Below are 19,581 nucleotides of genomic sequence, written 5' to 3'. Positions count from 1 at the left end.
AGATTGTCTGGAAGAAAACTTGTTGTTCCTAAAACGTGGTTTTGCAAGGAGGGGGAGAGAGAGAGATCACTTGTACAGTATTACAGCCAGCAGAAGCAGCTGGGACTCGAACAGGACAAGCTGGAAAGCCTATTTTGTAAGACAGCCTGGTCAAAGATCTTGTGGTTCATGGCTGTCTAATGTTTCACTTGACATAAGAGAAACAAAAAGGAACTCTGTGGTGACCTGAAAGAAAGAGGTTATCATCTGGAGAACCCTGAAGGGGCAAGTTTTGTCAGCAAGATACTGGAGTGGCTGATGGAAGTACATCAGTTGTGGATGCCCTGTAACAACAAATTTCTCTCTGAAAGCTGACAAGAACCTTCCTGAGTAGTAACCATTTACCTTTCAAGCGCCAAAGCCTGGTGAACTTTATAAATGTTACAGTATAATAATTGCCTGCAACCAGTGAACTTGGAGGGATGAGAAATGAGATTGGGCTGTGAACCAAAGAACTTTTCTGAACTTACACACATCACATACATGTGTGCTTAGAATTAGAAAGGGGTTAAGTTAGGTTAAGTCAATAGAGTTAAGTTAAAATTTGATTCTATTTTCATGTTTAAAGATAATTAAAAGCAACTTTTGTCTTGCTGCTGGTTTATGAGTCCTCTGGGCTCGTAACAACTGCCAACAACTTGTATTTACTTAACAACTTAAACCTTGCTACAAATTGATCCCACAGAGCATAGCTTGGATCAAGAATAGGCTTAATGGTGCACCTTTGAGGAAGAACAGTTGGAATACTTTAGGGAAGGAGCTCCAATCCTCAGGATTGACAGTCAGAAACAAGAATGATACTGGCTAAAATCAGGAACAGGGGTTAAATGAACAAACAACGGCATTAATGGACACAGGAATACTTTGCAGAGATTGCACATTGTTTCAACAATGGATTTTCCATTTAGAAACTATTACTTGAACTAAAATGAGCAAAATGGGAAATGTGTTTGAGAGAAATTAGAGTGTATTTATACCAGAAGTAAAGCTTCACTCCTAATGTTCACACAACTTTCAAATTTGCGTAACTATACATAGCACACACATCAGGTGCCACTAAGAAATCAGTATTAAACATTATGACTAGCTTGCTTTGGAAAAGAATCAAGAGAAGTTATTGGATTCCAAACAGAAAAATCTTCAGAACGTTTGAAAACATGATGCAAGATCAGAAGTCATACAATGTTTTTGTGGGGGAAAAAAAACAGTTAATCAAGTATGACGAAGAGAAATAGTCATCATCCTCAAGACAGAGATTATTCAACAATCTGTTATATCTGGACTGTTGCCTTGTCAGTTGTCAATATAATATAGTACTCCCTGCTGGGAGATGGACAGCTCAGGGGCCAAAGAGAAACACCCACAGGGAGAAAGTACTCATTACCTATTCAGCAACAAGTGATTGGCTTGAAGAATCTACACGAGGGCTAGCGGAAAAGAAATCGAACGAATTTGAAACACTGTATAGACTTTTAAACGTTTCAAATAAAACATTTTTATCGCATATTACATCACAATTATTAAAATAAAAGATTAATTCATACTTCGTTCACTTTTTATAAAGAGTACTGTACAGATGACAATGGTGATCATTAAGCTTTAAAATAAACTGACAAAATTTAAAAGAAAACAATGACAAACAAAAAAGGTGGAATGGCGAACGTCTTAGAACTTGTATGGTGACGCTAGCTTTTCATTAGTTCTTTTTTTACCCGCCAAGAAAAAATAATCAAGAGAAGGCGTTTAGGAGGCATTTCGTCGTGGTTTTCAAGTAGCGAGCGGGGGGCGGGGGAGGGGGGGTGTTAGATGAATAATAATCAGGACCCCCGAGGTGGAGGGTGGACAGTATCGTGAGCACAACGTGAAGGAGAACTGAATAATCCTCCCCACTCCTCCGCAGAACAAGAGGTTTGAGGATCCCTAACTCCTATCGCGCGGCCCCCACAGTACTTAGAGGCCTGACCCGCTGCCATGCTGTTACTGCCACCCACTCCCTGATCACAAGGAGAACATCCGTGAAGTCACTACGGAGATTCCCCCCGCTTGATAGTGACAGTGAGCGGTCGTTAACTATGCACTTCAGGTGGTGCGACGTGCGAAAGCTCTGTGCACCCGCGCCGTGAGGTAATGTCACTCACCGACTCCACGGTCGCCATCTTGTGTGTGTGAGTCCGGCCCTCGAGCGCACCGCCGATTGAAGCAGCACTGATCACGTGGCGCCGGCCGGCCCGGACAAGCGCATGCCCAGTGCGCCTCGCCGGAGAGGTCGGCCTGACGTACAAGTTTTTTAAAAAAAAACTAAGTTCAAACGGCGAAAGCTATCGAGACCACGCCCATCTAAACATGAGGTCACGCCCCTTTGTGACGTCCCTTCTCTGACTCACTGGGCCTCACACCTCCTCTTCCACACGCCTTTCCCTTACGTCGGGTGCGGCCACCGCAGTTTCTTCGATCTCAGACCACGCCTCTTGTTAAAGTCCCATCCGCGCACGCGCTTTCACTCCAGTTCCACGAGAAGCCCCACCTCCCGTGGTGTGCCTGTCAATCACCTCCAAGCCACGCCCATGCATCCTGATCCACGCACTTCATTCACCCTATCAGTTAACAAAAGTTAAACAAGTTGATTGTCATATACAGTGTCAGCACCATAGGACTGCGTTCTTCTTAATCCCTACTTTACTCCCGACGATTGTATAAAAAAAGGGCAATGAGGAAGGAGATTGAAAACTTGACTGAAACGTGCACCAACATCAACCTCGCACTCAATGTCACCAAAACCAGGGAGCTGATTGTGGACTTTAGGAAGGGAAAACCAGATGTGTACGATCCAGTGATCATTGGGGGATCAGAGGTGGAGAGAGTGAGCAAATTTAATTTCATGCGAGTCCTTATCTCAGATGACCTTTCCTGGACTCATCGAAAGCATGCTTGCATCATCAGGAGTTTTCGGAGGTTTGGTAAGATATTGGAAACCTTGGCAAACTTCTACAGATGTGTGGTGGAAAATATGCTGACCAGCTGCATCACAGCCAGATATGAGCTCCCCAATACCTCTGAGCAGAAAGCCCTGCAAAATGTGGACACAGCCCAGTACATCACAGGCAAAAACTCTCCTCACCGTCAAGAAAATCTACAGTCAACACTGCCGACTGAGAGCAGCAGCAATGATCAAAGACCAACGCCACCCAGGAGATTGTCGGTTGTCGCTGTTGCCATCAGGAAAGAGTTGTACAAGTCTCATACCACCAGTTTCAGGAACAGATGCTGCCCCTTCAGATTCCTAAACATCAAACCCAATCAGAGACTTATTTAAGTACTCTTACTTTGCACTTGATTCATTGAATATTTATCTTGTTTTACATGGACAATTTGTTTACATTTCTTTCTTTACTTACATCTCTCTCTTTCTCTCTCTCTCTCTTGAGCATTTTTTTTTTGCACTGCCATAAGTAGGACTACTGTCTGGGTTGTTTCTGATATCATGGATGCTACTAACAATAAATCTAAACTTTAACAATGTACAGATGCACCAACAGCAATAGTATGAATTAAATTAGCATTAGAGGTGCATCACCAGACACTCAAAGCATTTCATGACAGATGCACACCAGGGAGTCCAGGGCATTACTGCCTACAAAATGAGGGTGAACACTATAGATGGCTGTGATGCTTCACTAACCGATGAGCTGAACACCTGCTATGCCCGCTTTGAGAAGAAGATCCAAACAGTGCCTACTAGAGTCCTTGAAAAGGCTGAGGACCCTGTGAGTATTTGTCTCTGAGGACAATGTCAGGACATCATTCAAGAGGGTGAACCTTTTCAAGGCTTCAGGCCCTGACAGCATACCTGACAGGGTTCTGAAAATCTGTGCAAACCAACGATCTAGAGTGTTCACGAACATTTTCAACCTCTCATTGTGGCAGTCAGAGATTCCCACCTGCTTCAAAAGGACATCAATCATCCTGGTAAGAGTAGTTTGAGCTGCCTCAGTGACTACAGCCCAGTAGCACTAGCTTCTACTGTGTTGAAATGCTTTGAGAGACTGATCATGGTCAGAATTAACATGTACCTAAGTAAAGATCTGGACCCACTGCAACTTACCTATTATCACAATAACTCCACAGTAGATGCAGTATCGCTGGCTCTCCTCTCAGCCCTGAATCACCTCAAAAGCAGCAATTCATACATACGGATGCTCTTCATCGACTACAACTCGGCCTTCAATACCATTATTCCTCAGTGTTGTTCAAGAAGCTACAAACTCTAGGCCTCTGTACTCCCATCTGCAACTGTCTCCTTGACTTTCTCTTTTGAAGACCACAATCAGTATAAATTGGAAACAGCATCTCCTCCTCACTTTTTAAATAATTTTTTATTTAGTACTTCACCGTGAACCATGTCAGTAACAATATATACAAATCTTTCTTTGGCTTGGCTTCGCGGATGAAGATTTATGGAGGGGGTAAATGTCCACGTCAGCTGCAGGCTCGTTTGTGGCTGACAAGTCCGATGCGGGACAGGCAGACACGGTTGCAGCGGTTGCAGGGGAAAATTGGTTGGTTGGGGTTGGGTGTTGGGTTTTTCCTCCTTTGTCTTTTGTCAGTGAGGTGGGCTCTGCGGTCTTCTTCAAAGGAGGTTGCTGCCGCCAAACTGTGAGGAGCCAAGATGCACGGTTTGAGGCGATATCAGACCACTGGCAGTGGTCAATGTGGCAGGCACCAAGAGATTTCTTTAGGCAGTCCTTGTACCTTTTCTTTGGTGCACCTCTGTCACGGTGGCCAGTGGAGAGCTCGCCATATAACACGATCTTGGGAAGGCGATGGTCCTCCATTCTGGAGACGTGACCTACCCAGTGCAGTTGGATCTTCAGCAGTGTGGATTCGATGCTGTCGGCCTCTGCCATCTCAAGTACTTCGATGTTAGGGATGAAGTTGCTCCAATGAATGTTGAGGATGGAGCGGAGACAATGCTGGTTGAAGCGTTCTAGGAGCCATAGGTGATGCCGGTAGAGGACCCATGATTCGGAGCCGAACAGGAGTGTGGGTATGACAACGGCTCTGTATACGCTTATCTTTGTGAGGTTTTTCAGTTGATTGTTTTTCCAAACTCTTTTGTGTAGTCTTCCAAAGGCGCTATTTTCCTTGGCGAGTCTGTTGTCTATCTCGTTGTCGATCCTTGCATCTGATGAAATGGTGCAGCCGAGATAGGTAAACTGAGTGACCGTTTTGAGTTTTGTGTGACAATGGAGATATGGGGGGGCTGGTAGTCATGGTGGGGAGCTGGCTGATAGAGGACCTCAGTTTTCTTCAGGCTGACTTCCAGGCCAAACATTTTGGCAGTTTCCGCAAAACAGGACGTCAAGCGCTGAAGAGATGGCTCTGAATGGGCAACTAAAGCGGCATCATCTGCAAAGAGTAGTTCACGGACAAGTTGCTCTTGTGTCTTGGTGTAAGCTTGCAGGCGCCTCAGATTGAAGAGACTGCCATCTGTGCAGTACCGGATGTAAACAGCGTCTTCATTGTTGTGGTCTTTCATGGCTTGGTTCAGCATCATGCTGAAGAAGATTGAAAAGAGGGTTGGTGCGAGAACGCAGCCTTGCTTCACGCCATTGTTAATGGAGAAGGGTTCAGAGAGCTCATTGCTGTATCTGACCCGACCTTGTTGGTTTTCGTGCAGTTGGATAACCATGTTGAGGAACTTTGGGGGGCATCCGATGCGCTCTAGTATTTACCAAACCCCTTTCCTGCTCATCATCACCCTGTACAGAAACAAAGGCGAGAAATCAGACTGCTCAAACTACAGGGGAATCACTCTGCTCTCCATTGCCAGCAAAATCTTCGCTAGGATTCTCCTAAATAGAATAATACCTAGTGTCGCCGAGGATGTTCTCCCAGAATCACAGTGCGGCTTTCACGCAAACAGAGGAACTACTGACATGGTCTTTGCCCTCAGACAGCTCCAAGAAAATATATACAAATATTCAACATTAAAATATACACAGTGACATTTTCATTTCCCGCCTTCCCCCCACCCTCCCCACCCTATAACTTAAAGCAAGAAATGAAAGAAAGTAGGAAAAATAAATAAACAAAAGAGAAGAGAAGAAAAAAAATTGTGTCATCCAAAATTTTATATTTAATTATTTTCGTACTTGTATCTTATCTCTTTAAGAGATGGAGGTCTGAAATTGGCGGTTTCTAATATACTCTATGTATGGTTCCCAAATTTGTCCAGTGATCATGTTACCATTAGTTTCAATATAATTATGGAAATTGAGTGGAAGTAAACCAGATTTGAAAAAATGAGAAGGGATTTGCAAGGAGTGGTTTGGGCTGATTTGTTTTATGTGAAGGAGGTAGAGAAGAATTGGAAGTCTTTTAAAGGTGAGATTTTGAGGGTGCAGAATCTTTATGTTCCTGTTAGGATAAAAGGCAGAGCCAAAAGTTTGAGGGAGCCGTGGTTTTCAAGGGGGATTAGAAAGTTGGTTCAAAATAAAAGGGAGGCCTTCATTAAATATAAGAAACAAGTTAAAGATGAGATGCTTGGAAAATACATGGATTGTAAAAAGATTAAGAAAGAAATTAGGAAAGCGAAAAGGTACTATGTGGCTATAATGGGCAGGGTGAATGTAATTCCTAAGGGTTTTAACAAATATGTAAATAGCAAAAGAACAGTGAAGGATAAAATTAGTCCATTAGAGAATCAGAGCAGAGAACTGTGTGCAAAGCCGAATGAGATGGGGGAGATATTGAATGAGCTCTTTGGTATTCACTAGGGAAAAGGATATGGAATCATGTAGGATAAGAGAAGCAAAAGGGGTGATTATGGAAAATACAGGGATTAGGAAAGAGGGGGTGTTGGAACTTTTGAGGTATATAAAGATGGATAAGTCTTCTGGTCCCGACGGGATTTTCCCCAGGACCTTGAGGGAAGTCAGGGAGGAAATAGCAGAAGGTCTGACAATGATTTTTCAAAAGGGGCAGGGACTGATCAGGGACACCCAACATGGGCTTGTGTGGGGAAGGTCATATTTGACAAGTCTTGTTGAATTTTTTGAGGAGGTGACTAGGAAGGTTGATAAGGGTAGAGCAGTAGATGTTGTCTATATGGATTTCAGCAAGGCCTTCGATATGTTTCCACATGGAAGGTTGATAAGGAAGGTTCGGGTGCTAGGTATTAATATTGAGATAGTCAGATGGGTTGAATGGTGGCTATGGTGTTGTGGTGATTAACTGTCTGTCAGGATGGAGACTGATGACGAGTGGTGTGCCTCAATTTTGGGTCCCTTGTTGTTTGTCATTTACATTAATGATTTGGATGACGGTGTGATAAATTAGGATAGTAAATATGTGGACGATACAAAAATAGGGGGAGTTGTGGATAGAAAAGATGGTTTTCAGGAACTGCAGAAGGATTTGGCCTGCTTAGAAGAGTGGGCTGAAAGATGGCAGATACGTGTGAAGTGCTTCATTTTGGGAAGAATAATCAATACAGGACATATGCGGTGAAGGGGAGGGCATTGAGGAATGCAGAGGAACAGAGAGATCTTGGAATAATGGTTCATCATTCTTTGAAAGTGGAATCTCATGGGGATAGAATGGTGAAGAAGGCTTTTAGAATGCCTTAAATGCCATAAATCAAAGCATAGAATATATGAGTTAGGAAGTGATGTTGAGATTACTCAAGGCATTGTGAGGCCGAATTTGGAATTCTGTGTGCAGTTCTGGTCCACAAATTATAGGAAGGATATCAATAAGGTAGAAAGGGTGCAAAGAAGATTTACTAAAATGTTGCCTGGATTGCAGTATCTAGAATACAAAGAAGATTGATTAGACTGGGTCTTTATTCCATGGAGTGTACAAGGTTGAGCGGGGATTTGATAGAGGTATTTAAAATTATGAGGGGGATAAATAGAGTAAATGTGAATAGATGAGTTTGGAACAAGGGGTCATAAGTTAATGGTTAGGGGGCAAAAGTTTAGAAGTAACATGGGAGGGAGCTTCTTCACTCAGAGAGTGGTGGCTGAATTTTAAGAAAAAATTTGAAATGTGTTGTCGTACATTAAGTGTAATAAAAGAAAACTAAGAGATGAAAATGGGGAAAAGGGTGATGGAGGTGGCGAAGAGATGGAAAAGAGGTGTATGCAAGATATAAGATGGCCATGTTGAACTATATGACTATAAACATTAATGGAATACATAACCAAATTAAAAGGAAGAGGCTACTAAATTTATTGAAGAAGGAAAAAAATAGATATAGCATTTGTGCAGGAAACGCATCTAACTGAAGTGGAACAAACAAACTAAAGAGAGACTGGATAGGACACGTAACGGCAGCATCATATAACTCAAAAGCTAGAGGTGTAGCCATACTAGTTAACAAAAATGTACCAAACAAAATAGAGGAGGAAATAATAGATCCGGCAGGGAGGTATGCAATGAATTACATCCTCACATATATTTCAAACAAGGATCAAAAGTTTATGAAGGATATTTTTTTTGAAGATTGCAGACACACAAGAAAATATATTGATAGGAGGGGATTTTACCCTTAATTTGGACCCAATGTTGGATAAAACTGGACAAAAGACAAGTAAAAAGAATAAAGTAGCCAAATTTATGATTAAATCAATGCAGGAAATGAAAATGAATAAATGTATTCATTGGAAAAGATAACATATAATTTAAAAAATAAAGTCACAATATCTGAGCAAATTTGGGAACCATACATGGAACATATCAGGACATAAAATGAGAATGAAAATGATAAGAAGACAAAACAACGAGATTCAGTGTGTAATAAATAGATAACGCATTTTTCTTGTTTATTTTCCTTTGTGAGAAAATATTGTTTTATGTTTTTATTGTATTGTAGATGTTGAATATTTATGGGTTTTGGAGGGGGGTGGGTAGAGGGGAAAGAGGGAAATGGGAAAAAAGGGAGAAAAGACAACTGTGTAAATTTAATGAGAAATGTTTGAACATATTTTGGTTGATATGGTTCATAGTGTGAAAAATAAAAAATTATAAAAAAAAGAAAAAAGTTGGATACGTGCATGGATGTGAGGAGATTGGAGGGTTATGGTCAGGGAGCAGGTAAGTAGGACTAAAGGACATCACTTAAATCGGTACAGACTAGAGGGGTCAAGATGGCCTGTTTCCATTATATGGTTATATGTTATGTTCTATATTTATTTTTTAACTGTTCAAATGTCCATAAATTATTTCACAAAAAGCAATCTTTTATTCTTTTAATTCCTTTTCTTGCCCATTCCTTAAAACATAAATTGTCTATTGTAAAAGGAATTGATAGCTTTTGCATTTGAAACATTTTTTTGTATTTAATAATTTATCATCTTTTTCTCCAGATGTATCCTCTTTTATATTTTTAGTATATGATGTTGTATTGGTAGATTGTTATGTTGCAACAGTTTCTCATGCCATAGAGTAAATGTTCTGGGACCTTTTCTCCTAATTTATATAATTCTGTCATGAGCCAAGCCAGTTTTTCTCCCGTCTATTAAAAATCTGATAGATATCTTAACTGTGCTGCCCTGTAATAGTTTTTGAAATCCTCCTTGTTTATACACCCATGTTAATTTTTCCAAAGCCACTCTTGATTTTTTACCCTTCCATAGAAACTTTTTTATTAATTTATTTAATTTCGTTTATTAAAAAAAATTCCCTTGTCAAGGGAATCGGTAGCATTTGGAACAAATATTGTAGCCATGGAAATACATTCATCTTGATGCAGTTTACTCTCCCTATTAGTGTTAATGGTAAATCTTTCCATTTCTCTAAATCTTCCTGTATTTTCTTTATTAACAGTTAGTAATTTAATTTATACAAATGATTTAAATTATTACCTATTCTGATACCTAGGTAATGTATGGCCATTTAAAAGGGGATTCCCTTTTACATTTTGTATAATTGACTGTTAATTGGTATCACTTCACTTTGATCAATATTAACCTTGTATCCTGATATTGCCACATATTCTTTCAATTTTGCATATAACATTTTTATTGATTTATCTAGGTCCATTAAATATACTAATAATATCAACCACAAATAAGCTCATTTTAAATTCTTCCTCTTGTGCGGGGACAGAAACACACCACTGGATATGGTGATGGTTTCAGTTGAACTGTTTATTTGAATTTCACGGGCGCTCCTTTAAAGCCAATGGGAGTCCTGCCCCACGCAGCAGTGACGTCACCACATTGCCCGGGGCACGAGCTGTGGCCTAAGCCATGAGGCAATGAGCAACCCCCAATGGCACCATCTTTCTGCAGCTGCCCAGCCAGTGTGGCAGTACAAGGGGGGGCCGGTTCACTCACAGAGTTGTGCGCTGCCACACAACCCCCCCCCCCAGAACTGGCTTATGTGCCCCGCCGCTTGGGCGGCCGACCCCGCCACTTAGGTTGGGCCATCTGCACGGGTTGGTCTAAGTCCTCCTGCGCCGGCTTCAGTCGGTCAATTATGAATAGTTCCTCCCTGCCCTCAATGTCCAGAGTGAAAGTCTTTCCTGATCGGTGGAACTCTTTGTACGGCACTGCAGAGGGGTGAGGTGTAGGCCACGACGGACGAACACAAACTCTGCTGAGGCCAGCTCTTTGGGTTGTTCACTGGGTACTTGCTATGGTGGGTCAGTGGTGAGGGTGCCAACCAGGCAAGTCTGTTGTGGAGGTCTGTGAGAGGGATTGAGATCTCACCTCCAGATTCTGCGCCCATTCCAAAAAACTCCCCTGGTACCGACAGCAGTGCACCGAAGAAGAGTTCCGCAGAGATGAAGCCTGGAAGTCCTCTTTTGGAGACGTTCAAATGCCAAGCAGGACCCACGGCAGCTCGTCTTTTAGCCGCGCCATGAGAGCCGCCTTGAGGTGCTGGTGGAAGCATTCTATGAGTCCATTTTCCTGGGGTTGATAGGCTATGGTGTGGTGGAGCTTGATTCCCAAGCGGTTTGCTAGTTGTGCCCAGAGGGCAAAGGAAAACTGGGCACCCCTGTCACTGGACATGTGGGCTGGAATGCCGAACCGGGCGACCCAGTTAGTGAGCAGGGCCCTGGTGCAGGACTTAGCGGATGGGGATGGCTTCCGGCCACCACGTCATCCAGTCGACCACTATCAGGAGGTAGTGGGCGTCCCTGGATACTGGTAGTGGGCCCACTATATCAATGTGGATATAGTCAAATCTCCTGGCTGGCGGATCAAAATGTTGTATCAGGGCTCTAACATGGCACTGGACTTTGGAGGCTTGGCAGTGTGTACGATTCCTCGCCATCTGGGCCACTTGTTTTTTTAATCCGTGCTAAACGAAAGGTTCCATCACCTTGCGTACTGATGTCTTGACTAAGGGGTGGGCCAGGTCGCGAATCATCCGGTACGCCTTCTGCCTCCACTAGGGGGAGACTACCGGTCGCGGCGAGCCGGTCGAGACATCGCACAGGAGTGTGTCATGGCTGCCAGGCAGCTTCAGGTCCTCGAGGCGCAAGCCAGTGATGGCAGTTCAGAAGACTTGCGTCTCCTTCTCCTCCCTCTGGGGCTGAGCTAATTGGGCATAGTTCAGGCCAGGGGACAAGGTGCGTCAGCAACGACATTGTCCTTACCCACCCGGTGTCAGATGTCGGTGGTGAACTCCGAGATGTAGGAAATTTGTCACTGCTGGTGTGCCGACCAGAGATCCTTAGCCTTGTCGAGGGCCTGAGTGAACGGCTTGTGGTCCTTGAAAGCGGTGAATGGTCTGCCCTCCAGGAAGTAGCGAAAGTGCCTGATAGAGAGGTACAAGGCCAGAAGCTCCCTATCGAATGCACTGTACTTCAACTCGGGTGGTTGGAGGTGCCAGCTGTAGAAGGCCAGCGGGCACCACGGCCTGTTGACTTCTTGCTCGAGGACGCGCCCCGATGGCCATGGTGGACGCATCCACCGAGAGTGCTGTGTGGGTGTCGGGCCGTGGGTGGGCCAGTAGGGTGGCACTAGTGAGGATGGACTTGGTCTGTGCGAAGGAAGTTTTGGCCTCCTTCGTCTACTTGGCTGAGATCAGGGCATTATGCGGGTGACCCACAGGATGAAACAATGATAGAAGTTCATCCCGGTGAACTCCTGAAGGCCCTTGAGGGTATCTGGCTTGGAGAACTGCTGTATGGCGTTGACCTTGTCCTGTGATGGTGCTGCTCCATCCACGGTGATGGTACTGTAGCAACTATTTTCCGAACTGACATTTGGCCACGTTGATGGTGAGGCCGAATTCAGCCAGGCGGGCGAACAGTGTGCGGAGATGGGTCATGTGCTCATGTGATCTCAACTGGCGATGAGGATGTCATCAAGATAGATGAACACCAAGTCCAGGTTTCTACCCTCTGCGTCCATGAGCCACTAGAAGGTCTGGCTGTGTTCTTCAGGCCAAGGGGCATCTGTAGGAATTTGAAAATGCTGAACAGGGTGATGATGGCAGTTTTGCCACTATCATCCAGGTATACGGGCATTTGATGGTAGCCCCTCTCCAAGTCGACCTTAGAGAAAACTCTGGCGCCGTGTAGGTTAGCTGCAAAGTCCTGTATGTGGGGGATGGGGTACCAGTCAGGTGTGGTTGTGTCATTGAGCCGGAGGTAGTCCCACATGGGCACCAACACCCAGAGGCCTTTGGGATATGTGCAGGGGAGAGGCCCAAGGACCGTCTGACCTGCGGACTATGCCAAGTCGTTGGAGGAGGGAGAACTCCTCTTTTGCGAGCTGCAGCTTCTCCAGCAGCAGCCATCTGGCCTTGGCATAGATTGGGGGCCCTGTGTGGTGATGTGATGACGGATGCCGTGCTGTGGCATGGTGCTGGTGAATTGTGGCTATAGAATGGTGGGGAACTTAACTAGGATGCAGGAGTACTCAATCCTGGACGTGCAGACGGTGGCTATCCCCGGGCTGTGCACGCTGTACGACTCAAGTCAAAGGAACTGGAAGGTACGGACATGCACGAGTCTCTTGCCCTTCAGGTCAACAACCAGGCTGTGCACTCGGAGGAAATTTGCTCCTAGAAGCGCAGTTCTCATGGTGGCTAGCAGGAAATTCCAGCGGTATTTGTCTGGCCCGAGGTGTACCTGAATGATCCGTGTACTGAAGGTCTTTTTTTATATAATTTTTTACTTTTTACACAGTGAACCATAACAACCAAAATATTGTCAAACATTTCTCATTAAATTTACATAGTTGTCTTTTCTCCGCATTTTTTCCCCCATTTCCATCCCTCCCCTTTACCCACCCCCCTCCAAAATCCATACATATTCAGAATATACAATACAATAAAAACATAAAACAATATTTTCTCACAAAGGAAAATAAACAAGAAAAATGCGTTATCTATTTATTGGACACTGAATCTAGTCGTTTTGTCTTATCACTTTCATTCTCATTTTAAGGGATGGAGGTCATAGGCAAGCTCTCTCTGATATGTTCCATGTATGGTTCCCAAATTTGTTCAAATATTGTGAGTTTATTTTTTAAATTATATGTCATTTTTTCCAATGGAATATATTTATTCATTTCCATGTACCATTGCTGTATTCTCAGGCTCTCTTCCATTTTCCAAGTTGACATTATACATTTTTTTGCTATCGCTAAGGCTATCATAATAAATTTTTTTTGTACTTTATCCAATTTGAGGCCTAATTCTCTATTTATTATATTACTTAACAGAAATATCTCTGTTTTTTCTGGTATGTTATTTTTTGTGATTTTATTTAGTATCTGATTTAATTCTTCCCAAAACATATTTACTTTCGTACAATCCTAAGTTGCATGTAATATTGTTCCCATTTCGGCTTTGGCAAATACTAGAGCGCCTCGGATGCCCCCCCAGTTCCTCAACGTGGTTATCCGACTGCACGAAAACCAACAAGGTCGGGTCAGATACAGCAATGAGCTCTCTGAACCCTTCTCCATTAACAATGGCGTGAAGCAAGGCTGCGTTCTCGCACCAACCCTCTTTTCAATCTTCTTCAGCATGATGCTGAAACAAGCCATGAAAGACCTCAACAATGAAGACGCTGTTTACATCCAGTACCGCACAGATGGCAGTCTCTTCAATCTGAGGCGCCTGCAAGCTCACACCAAGACACAAGAGCAACTTGTCCTTGAACTACTCTTTGCAGACGATGCCGCTTTAGTTGCCCATTCAGAGCCATCTCTTCAGCGCTTGACGTCCTGTTTTGCGGAAACTGCCAAAATGTTTGGCCTGGAAGTCAGCCTGAAGAAAACTGAGGTCCTCTATCAGCCAGCTCCCCACCATGACTACCAGACCCCCACATCTCCATCGGGCACACAAAACTCAAAACGGTCGACCAGTTTACCTATCTCGGCTGCACCATTTCATCGGATGCAAGGATCAACAACGAGATAGACAACAGACTCGCCAAGGCAAATAGCGCCTTTGGAAGACTACACAAAAGAGTCTGGAAAAACAATCAACTGAAAAACCTCACAAAGATTAGTGTATACAGAGCCGTTGTCATACCCAAATTCCTGTTCGGCTCCGAATCATGGGTCCTCTACCGGCATCACCTACGGCTCCTAGAACGCTTCAACCAGCATTGTCTCCGCTCCATCCTCAACATTCATTGGAACAACTTCATCCCTAACATCGAAGTACTCGAGATGGCATAGGCCGACAGCATCGAATCCACGCTGCTGAAGATCCAACTGTGCTGGGTAGGTCACGTCTCCAGAATGGAGGACCATCGCCTTCCCAAGATCGTGTTATATGGCGAGCTCTCCACTGGCCACCATGACAGAGGTGCACCAAAGAAGAGGTACAAGGACTGCCTAAAGAAATCTCTTGGTGCCTGCCACATTGACCACCGCCAGTGGGCTGATATCACCTCAAACCGTGCATCTTGGTGCCTCACAGTTCGGCGGGCAGCAACCTCCTTTGAAGAAGACCGCAGAGCCCACCTCACTGACAAAAGACAAAGGAGGAAAAACCCAACACCCAACCCCAACCAACCAATTTTTCCTTGCAACCGCTGCAACCGTGTCTGCCTGTCCCGCATCGGACTTGTCAGCCACAAACGAGCCTGCAGCTGACGTGGACATTACCCCTCCATAAATCTTCGTCCGCGAAGCCAAGCCAAAGAAAGAAACTTCAATTGTTGAAATGTTAATAAATTATTTCCCAAAAAAACAGTTTTCTATTCTTTTGATTCCTTTTCTCTCCCATTCTCAAAAGGAAAGGTTGTCTATTCTAAAAGGAATTAGCAGATTTTCCATGTATTAAGTAAATGATGTAGTACTGGTGAGTTTTTATATTGCACCAGCTTTTCATCCCACTTATAAAGTACATGTTCCGGTGCCTTTTCCCTTATTTTATCAAGTTCTATCTTAGTCCAGTCTGGTTTTTCCCTTGTCTGGTAAAAATCTGATAAATACCTTAATTGTGCTGCTCTATAATAATTTTTAAAGATTGGTAACTCCAAACCACCTCTCTGTTAATTTATCTAATGCTATCCTCAGTTTCCCCCCTTTCCATAAGAATTTCCTTATTATTCTCTTTAGTTCATTAAAGAATTTCTCTGTTAAGGGAATTGGCAATGATTGAAATAAGTATTGTATCCTTGGGAAGACATTCATTTTAATGCAATTTACCCTCCCTATCAACATTAACGGTAATTCTTTCCAATGTTCTAACTCTTCCTGCAATTTCTTTATTAGTGTCTGATAATTTAGTACAGATGGCTTAAGTTATTATCTAACCTAATACCTAGGTATCAGATTGCTTGTGTTTGCCATTTAAATGGTGATTCTTTTTAAATTCTGTATAGTCTGCATTACTCATTGGCATTCATTCACTTTTATTTGTGTTGATATTGTACCCCGATATTTCTCCATATTCCTTCAATTTCTTATGTAATTCTTTTACTGATACCTCTGGTTCTGTTAGGTATACTATGATGTCATCTGCAAATAAACTGATTTTATACTCCTTCTACTTTATTTTTATCCCTTTTATTTTATTTTCTATTCTTATCAGTTCTGCCAAAGGTTCTATTGCTAAGGCAAACAATGAGGGGGATAGCGGACATCCCTGACTAGTTGACCTACTTAATTTAAAGTGACACGATACATATCCATTTACTGTTACCTTCGCCAATGGTCCATTATACAATGCTTTAATCCAATTTATATATTTTTCTGCTAGGTTGAACTTCTGTAATAATTTAAATAAGTAATTCCACTCTCCTCTGTCAAAGGCTTTTTCTGTGTCTAGAGCAACAGCCACTGTTGGATTCCTATTTCCTTGAACTGTGTGGATTAGATAAATAAGTTTCCAGACATTGACCGCTGTTCATCTTTTCTTAATAAATCTAGTTTGATCATGTTTTATTATTTTAGGTACACAATCGGCCAATCTGTTTGGTAATAATTTCACTATTATCTTATAGTCTGAGTTAAGTAGAGATGTTGGTCTATATGATCCTGTTGTTAATGGATCCTTCCCTGCCTTTGGTATTACTGTAATTATTGCTATCTTACATGAATCTGGCAAGTTTTGTGTTTCTTATACTTGGTTCATTACTTCCAGGAGAGGAGGAATTAATAACTCTTTAAATGTTTTATAAAATTCTATTGGAAATCCATCCTCTCCTGGTGTTTTATTGTTCACAGCTTTTTTAATATATCCTGTACTTCCTCTATTTCAAATGGTTTTATTAGTTTGTTTTGTTCCTCTTGCAATTTCAGCAGTTCAATTTTAGCTAAAAATTCCTCTATTTTATCATCTTTCCCCTTGTTCTCAGTTTGATACAATTGTTCATAAAATTCCTTAAAATCTTCATTAATCTCTGTTGGATTACGTGTAATTTGTTTATCCTTTTTCCTTGATGTCAGTATTGTTCTTTTAGCTTGTTCTGTTTTAAGTTGCCAGGCTAATATTTTATGTTTTTATCCCAGTTAGTAATACTTTTGCTTTGTTTTCATTATGTTCTTCTCCACCTTGTACATTTGTAATGTTTCGTATTTAATTTTTCTCTCCATCAATTCTATCCTTTTCATTATATCATCTCTTTTTACTAATTCCTTTTCTGTACTTACTATCTCCCTTTCCAACTGCTCTATTTCCCGATTATAATCCTTTTTCATCTTAGTCACATAGCTTATTATCTGCCCTCTAATGAAGGCTTTCATTGCATCCCATAATATAAATTTGTCTTTCACTGATCCTGCATTTATTTCAAAATATGTTTTAATTTGGGGTTCAATAAACTCCCTAAATTCCTGTCTTTTAATTAGCTTGGAGTTTAACCTCCATCTATATGTTCTTGGTGGGATGTCCTCTAGTTCTATTGCTAATAATAAGGGTGAATGATCTGATAGTAGTCTAGCTTTATACTCAGTTTTCCTAACTCTCCCTTGAATATGGGTTGACAACAAAAACATATCAATCCTTGAGTAAGTTTTGTGCCTACTTGAATAATATGAAAATTCCTTCACTCTTGAGTGTTGCCTCCTCCATATATCCATAAGTTTCATTTCCTGCATCGATTTAACCATAAATTTAGTTACTTTATTCTTTTCACTTGTCTTTTGTCCAATTTTATCCAACACTAGATCCATATTAAGGTTAAAATCTCCTCCTATCAATATATTTCCTTGTGTGTCTGCAATCTTCAAAAAAAATATCCTTCATAAACTTTTGATCCTCCTCATTAGGCGCATATATATTAAGCAAATTCCAAAATTCTGAGTATATCTGATGCTTTATCATTGTATACCTCCCTGCCGGATCTATTATTTCCTCTTCTATTTTGATTGGTACATTTTTGTTAACTAGTGTGGCTACACCTCTTCCTTTTGAATTATCAGATGCTGCCATTATGTGTCCTACCCAGTCTCTCTTTAGTTTATTATGTTCTGCTTCATTTAGATGCATTTCCTGCACAAATGCTATATCTATTTTTTCCTTCTTCAATAAATTTAGTAGGCTCTTCCTTTTAATTTGGTTATGTATTCCATTAATGTTTATAGTCATATAGTTCAACATGGCCATCTTATATCTTGCATACACCTCTTTTCCATCTCTTCGCCACCTCCATCCCCCTTTTCCCCATTTTCATCTCTTAGTTTCTCTTACTACACTTAATGTACGACAACATATTTAAGACATAAGGTACCCCTCACAGTTCTCACATCCACTAATACCTTAATCCCAAAGGTTCGTGTGTTGAAGGACTTTATGTCAGTGCTGTTCGCTGCCCATAGGGTTGGGCCTCATGCTCTTGTGCGGGATTCGAGGGCAGTGAGGGGAAGCATGCTCAATTTTGCTCATGATCCATTTGCCTTGTTGACCACTTCATCAAAGGCGCACATCACATGGTAGAACATCGTGGAGTCAGAGGTGATCTGTCTGAGATGAAACTATGCCTCTGCGTGCATGAACCACGTACGAGGTCAATGGGTCCAAAAGATGGGGAGTTTCATGGAGACAGCACTGATCGCTGATCATTCCATGTTTGGAGACCAGATAACATCTGGGCTCTGCGGGGTCACCAATGTAGTGGGTGCTACACACATGGAAACAAACCACTGGACATGGTGGAGGTTTCAGTTGAACTGTTTATTTAAATTTCATGCAGCGGTGACATCACCACATTGTCTGGGCGCAAGCTATGGCCTAAGCCATGAGGCAATGAGCAAGCCCTGACAGCGCCATCTTTCTGCAGATGGCCCGCCAGCACGGCAGTACAAGCAGGGCCAGTTCACTCACAGAGATGTGTGCCGCCAAACTCTTTTACTTTTATTCCCTTTATCATAGGTTCTTTTCTTATCACTCTGCCAATGGTTCTATAGCCAAAGCAAACAGGGAAGGTGATAATGGGCATCCCTGTCTTGTTAACCTTCTCTATTTAAAGTAGTCTGAAACATATCCATTTGTTACCACTTTAGCCAAAGGACCATTATACCTCTAATCCAATTATTACATTTTTACAGTAATTTGAATTTCTGTAGTAGTTTAAACAGGTAATTCCATTCCACCCTATCAAAAGCTTTCACTGCATCAAGAGCCATGGCCACAGTTGATGTTTTATTTATTTTTGCTGTAGGGATTAAATTAATAAATTTACAGACATTATCTGCTGCCCTTCTATTTTTAACAAATCCTGTTTGATCCAGCGTCACTAATTTTGGTTCACAGTCGATAGTAATTTTGCCATTAATTTAGTAAAGATATTGGTCAAAATGAACCCGATGACAACAGGTCTTTTCCTGTTTTTGGAATTACTGTGATTATTGCCATTTTACACAAGTCAGGCAAATTTTGGGTCTCTTCCACCTGTTTCATTACCTCTAAGAGGGGCAAAATAAATAGATTATTGAATACCTTATAAAACTCTGTAGGAAATCCATCTTTGCCTGATGCTTTATTATTTGGTAATGTCATTAGTGTATCATGTATTTCTGTAATTGTCAGCGGATTTAGTAATTTATTTTGATATTCCAATTGCAATTGGGGTAATTCAATGTTTGACTAAAACTCATCTATTTTGTCATTCTTCCCTGG

General features: G+C 42.0%; 2 protein-coding genes across 6 annotated transcripts in view; one reads left to right on the top strand and one right to left on the bottom strand.

The window, feature by feature from the left end:
- eif4eb (eukaryotic translation initiation factor 4eb) overlaps nucleotides 1–2,284 on the bottom strand; it is a 76,203-nt gene extending 73,919 nt beyond the window's left edge. For 2 of the 3 annotated variants that reach the window (XM_069925642.1, XM_069925649.1), the window contains exon 1: nucleotides 2,178–2,258. Coding sequence is in view for 1 of the 3 variants with exons in the window: in XM_069925646.1 (XP_069781747.1) it covers nucleotides 2,178–2,195 (18 nt within the window). In the remaining 2 variants the exon portion in view is untranslated. Of the gene's footprint in view, nucleotides 1–2,177 lie in introns of all 3 variants that reach the window. The other variant, XM_069925646.1, reaches the window with a different exon arrangement.
- Nucleotides 1,811–19,581, top strand: part of metap1 (methionyl aminopeptidase 1) — a 78,600-nt gene continuing 60,829 nt past the window's right edge. For 2 of the 3 annotated variants that reach the window (XM_069925625.1, XM_069925626.1), the window contains exon 1: nucleotides 1,811–1,947. The gene's annotated coding sequence lies outside the window, so the exon portion shown is untranslated. Of the gene's footprint in view, nucleotides 1,948–2,127; nucleotides 2,164–19,581 lie in introns of those variants that run through there. The other variant, XM_069925628.1, reaches the window with a different exon arrangement.

Source organism: Narcine bancroftii, chromosome 3 (assembly GCF_036971445.1).
Source record: "Narcine bancroftii isolate sNarBan1 chromosome 3, sNarBan1.hap1, whole genome shotgun sequence".
Classification (NCBI taxonomy): domain Eukaryota; kingdom Metazoa; phylum Chordata; class Chondrichthyes; order Torpediniformes; family Narcinidae; genus Narcine; species Narcine bancroftii.
The sequence above is the reverse complement of the archived record's forward strand: the minus strand, read 5'-3'. Positions and strand labels throughout refer to the sequence as shown.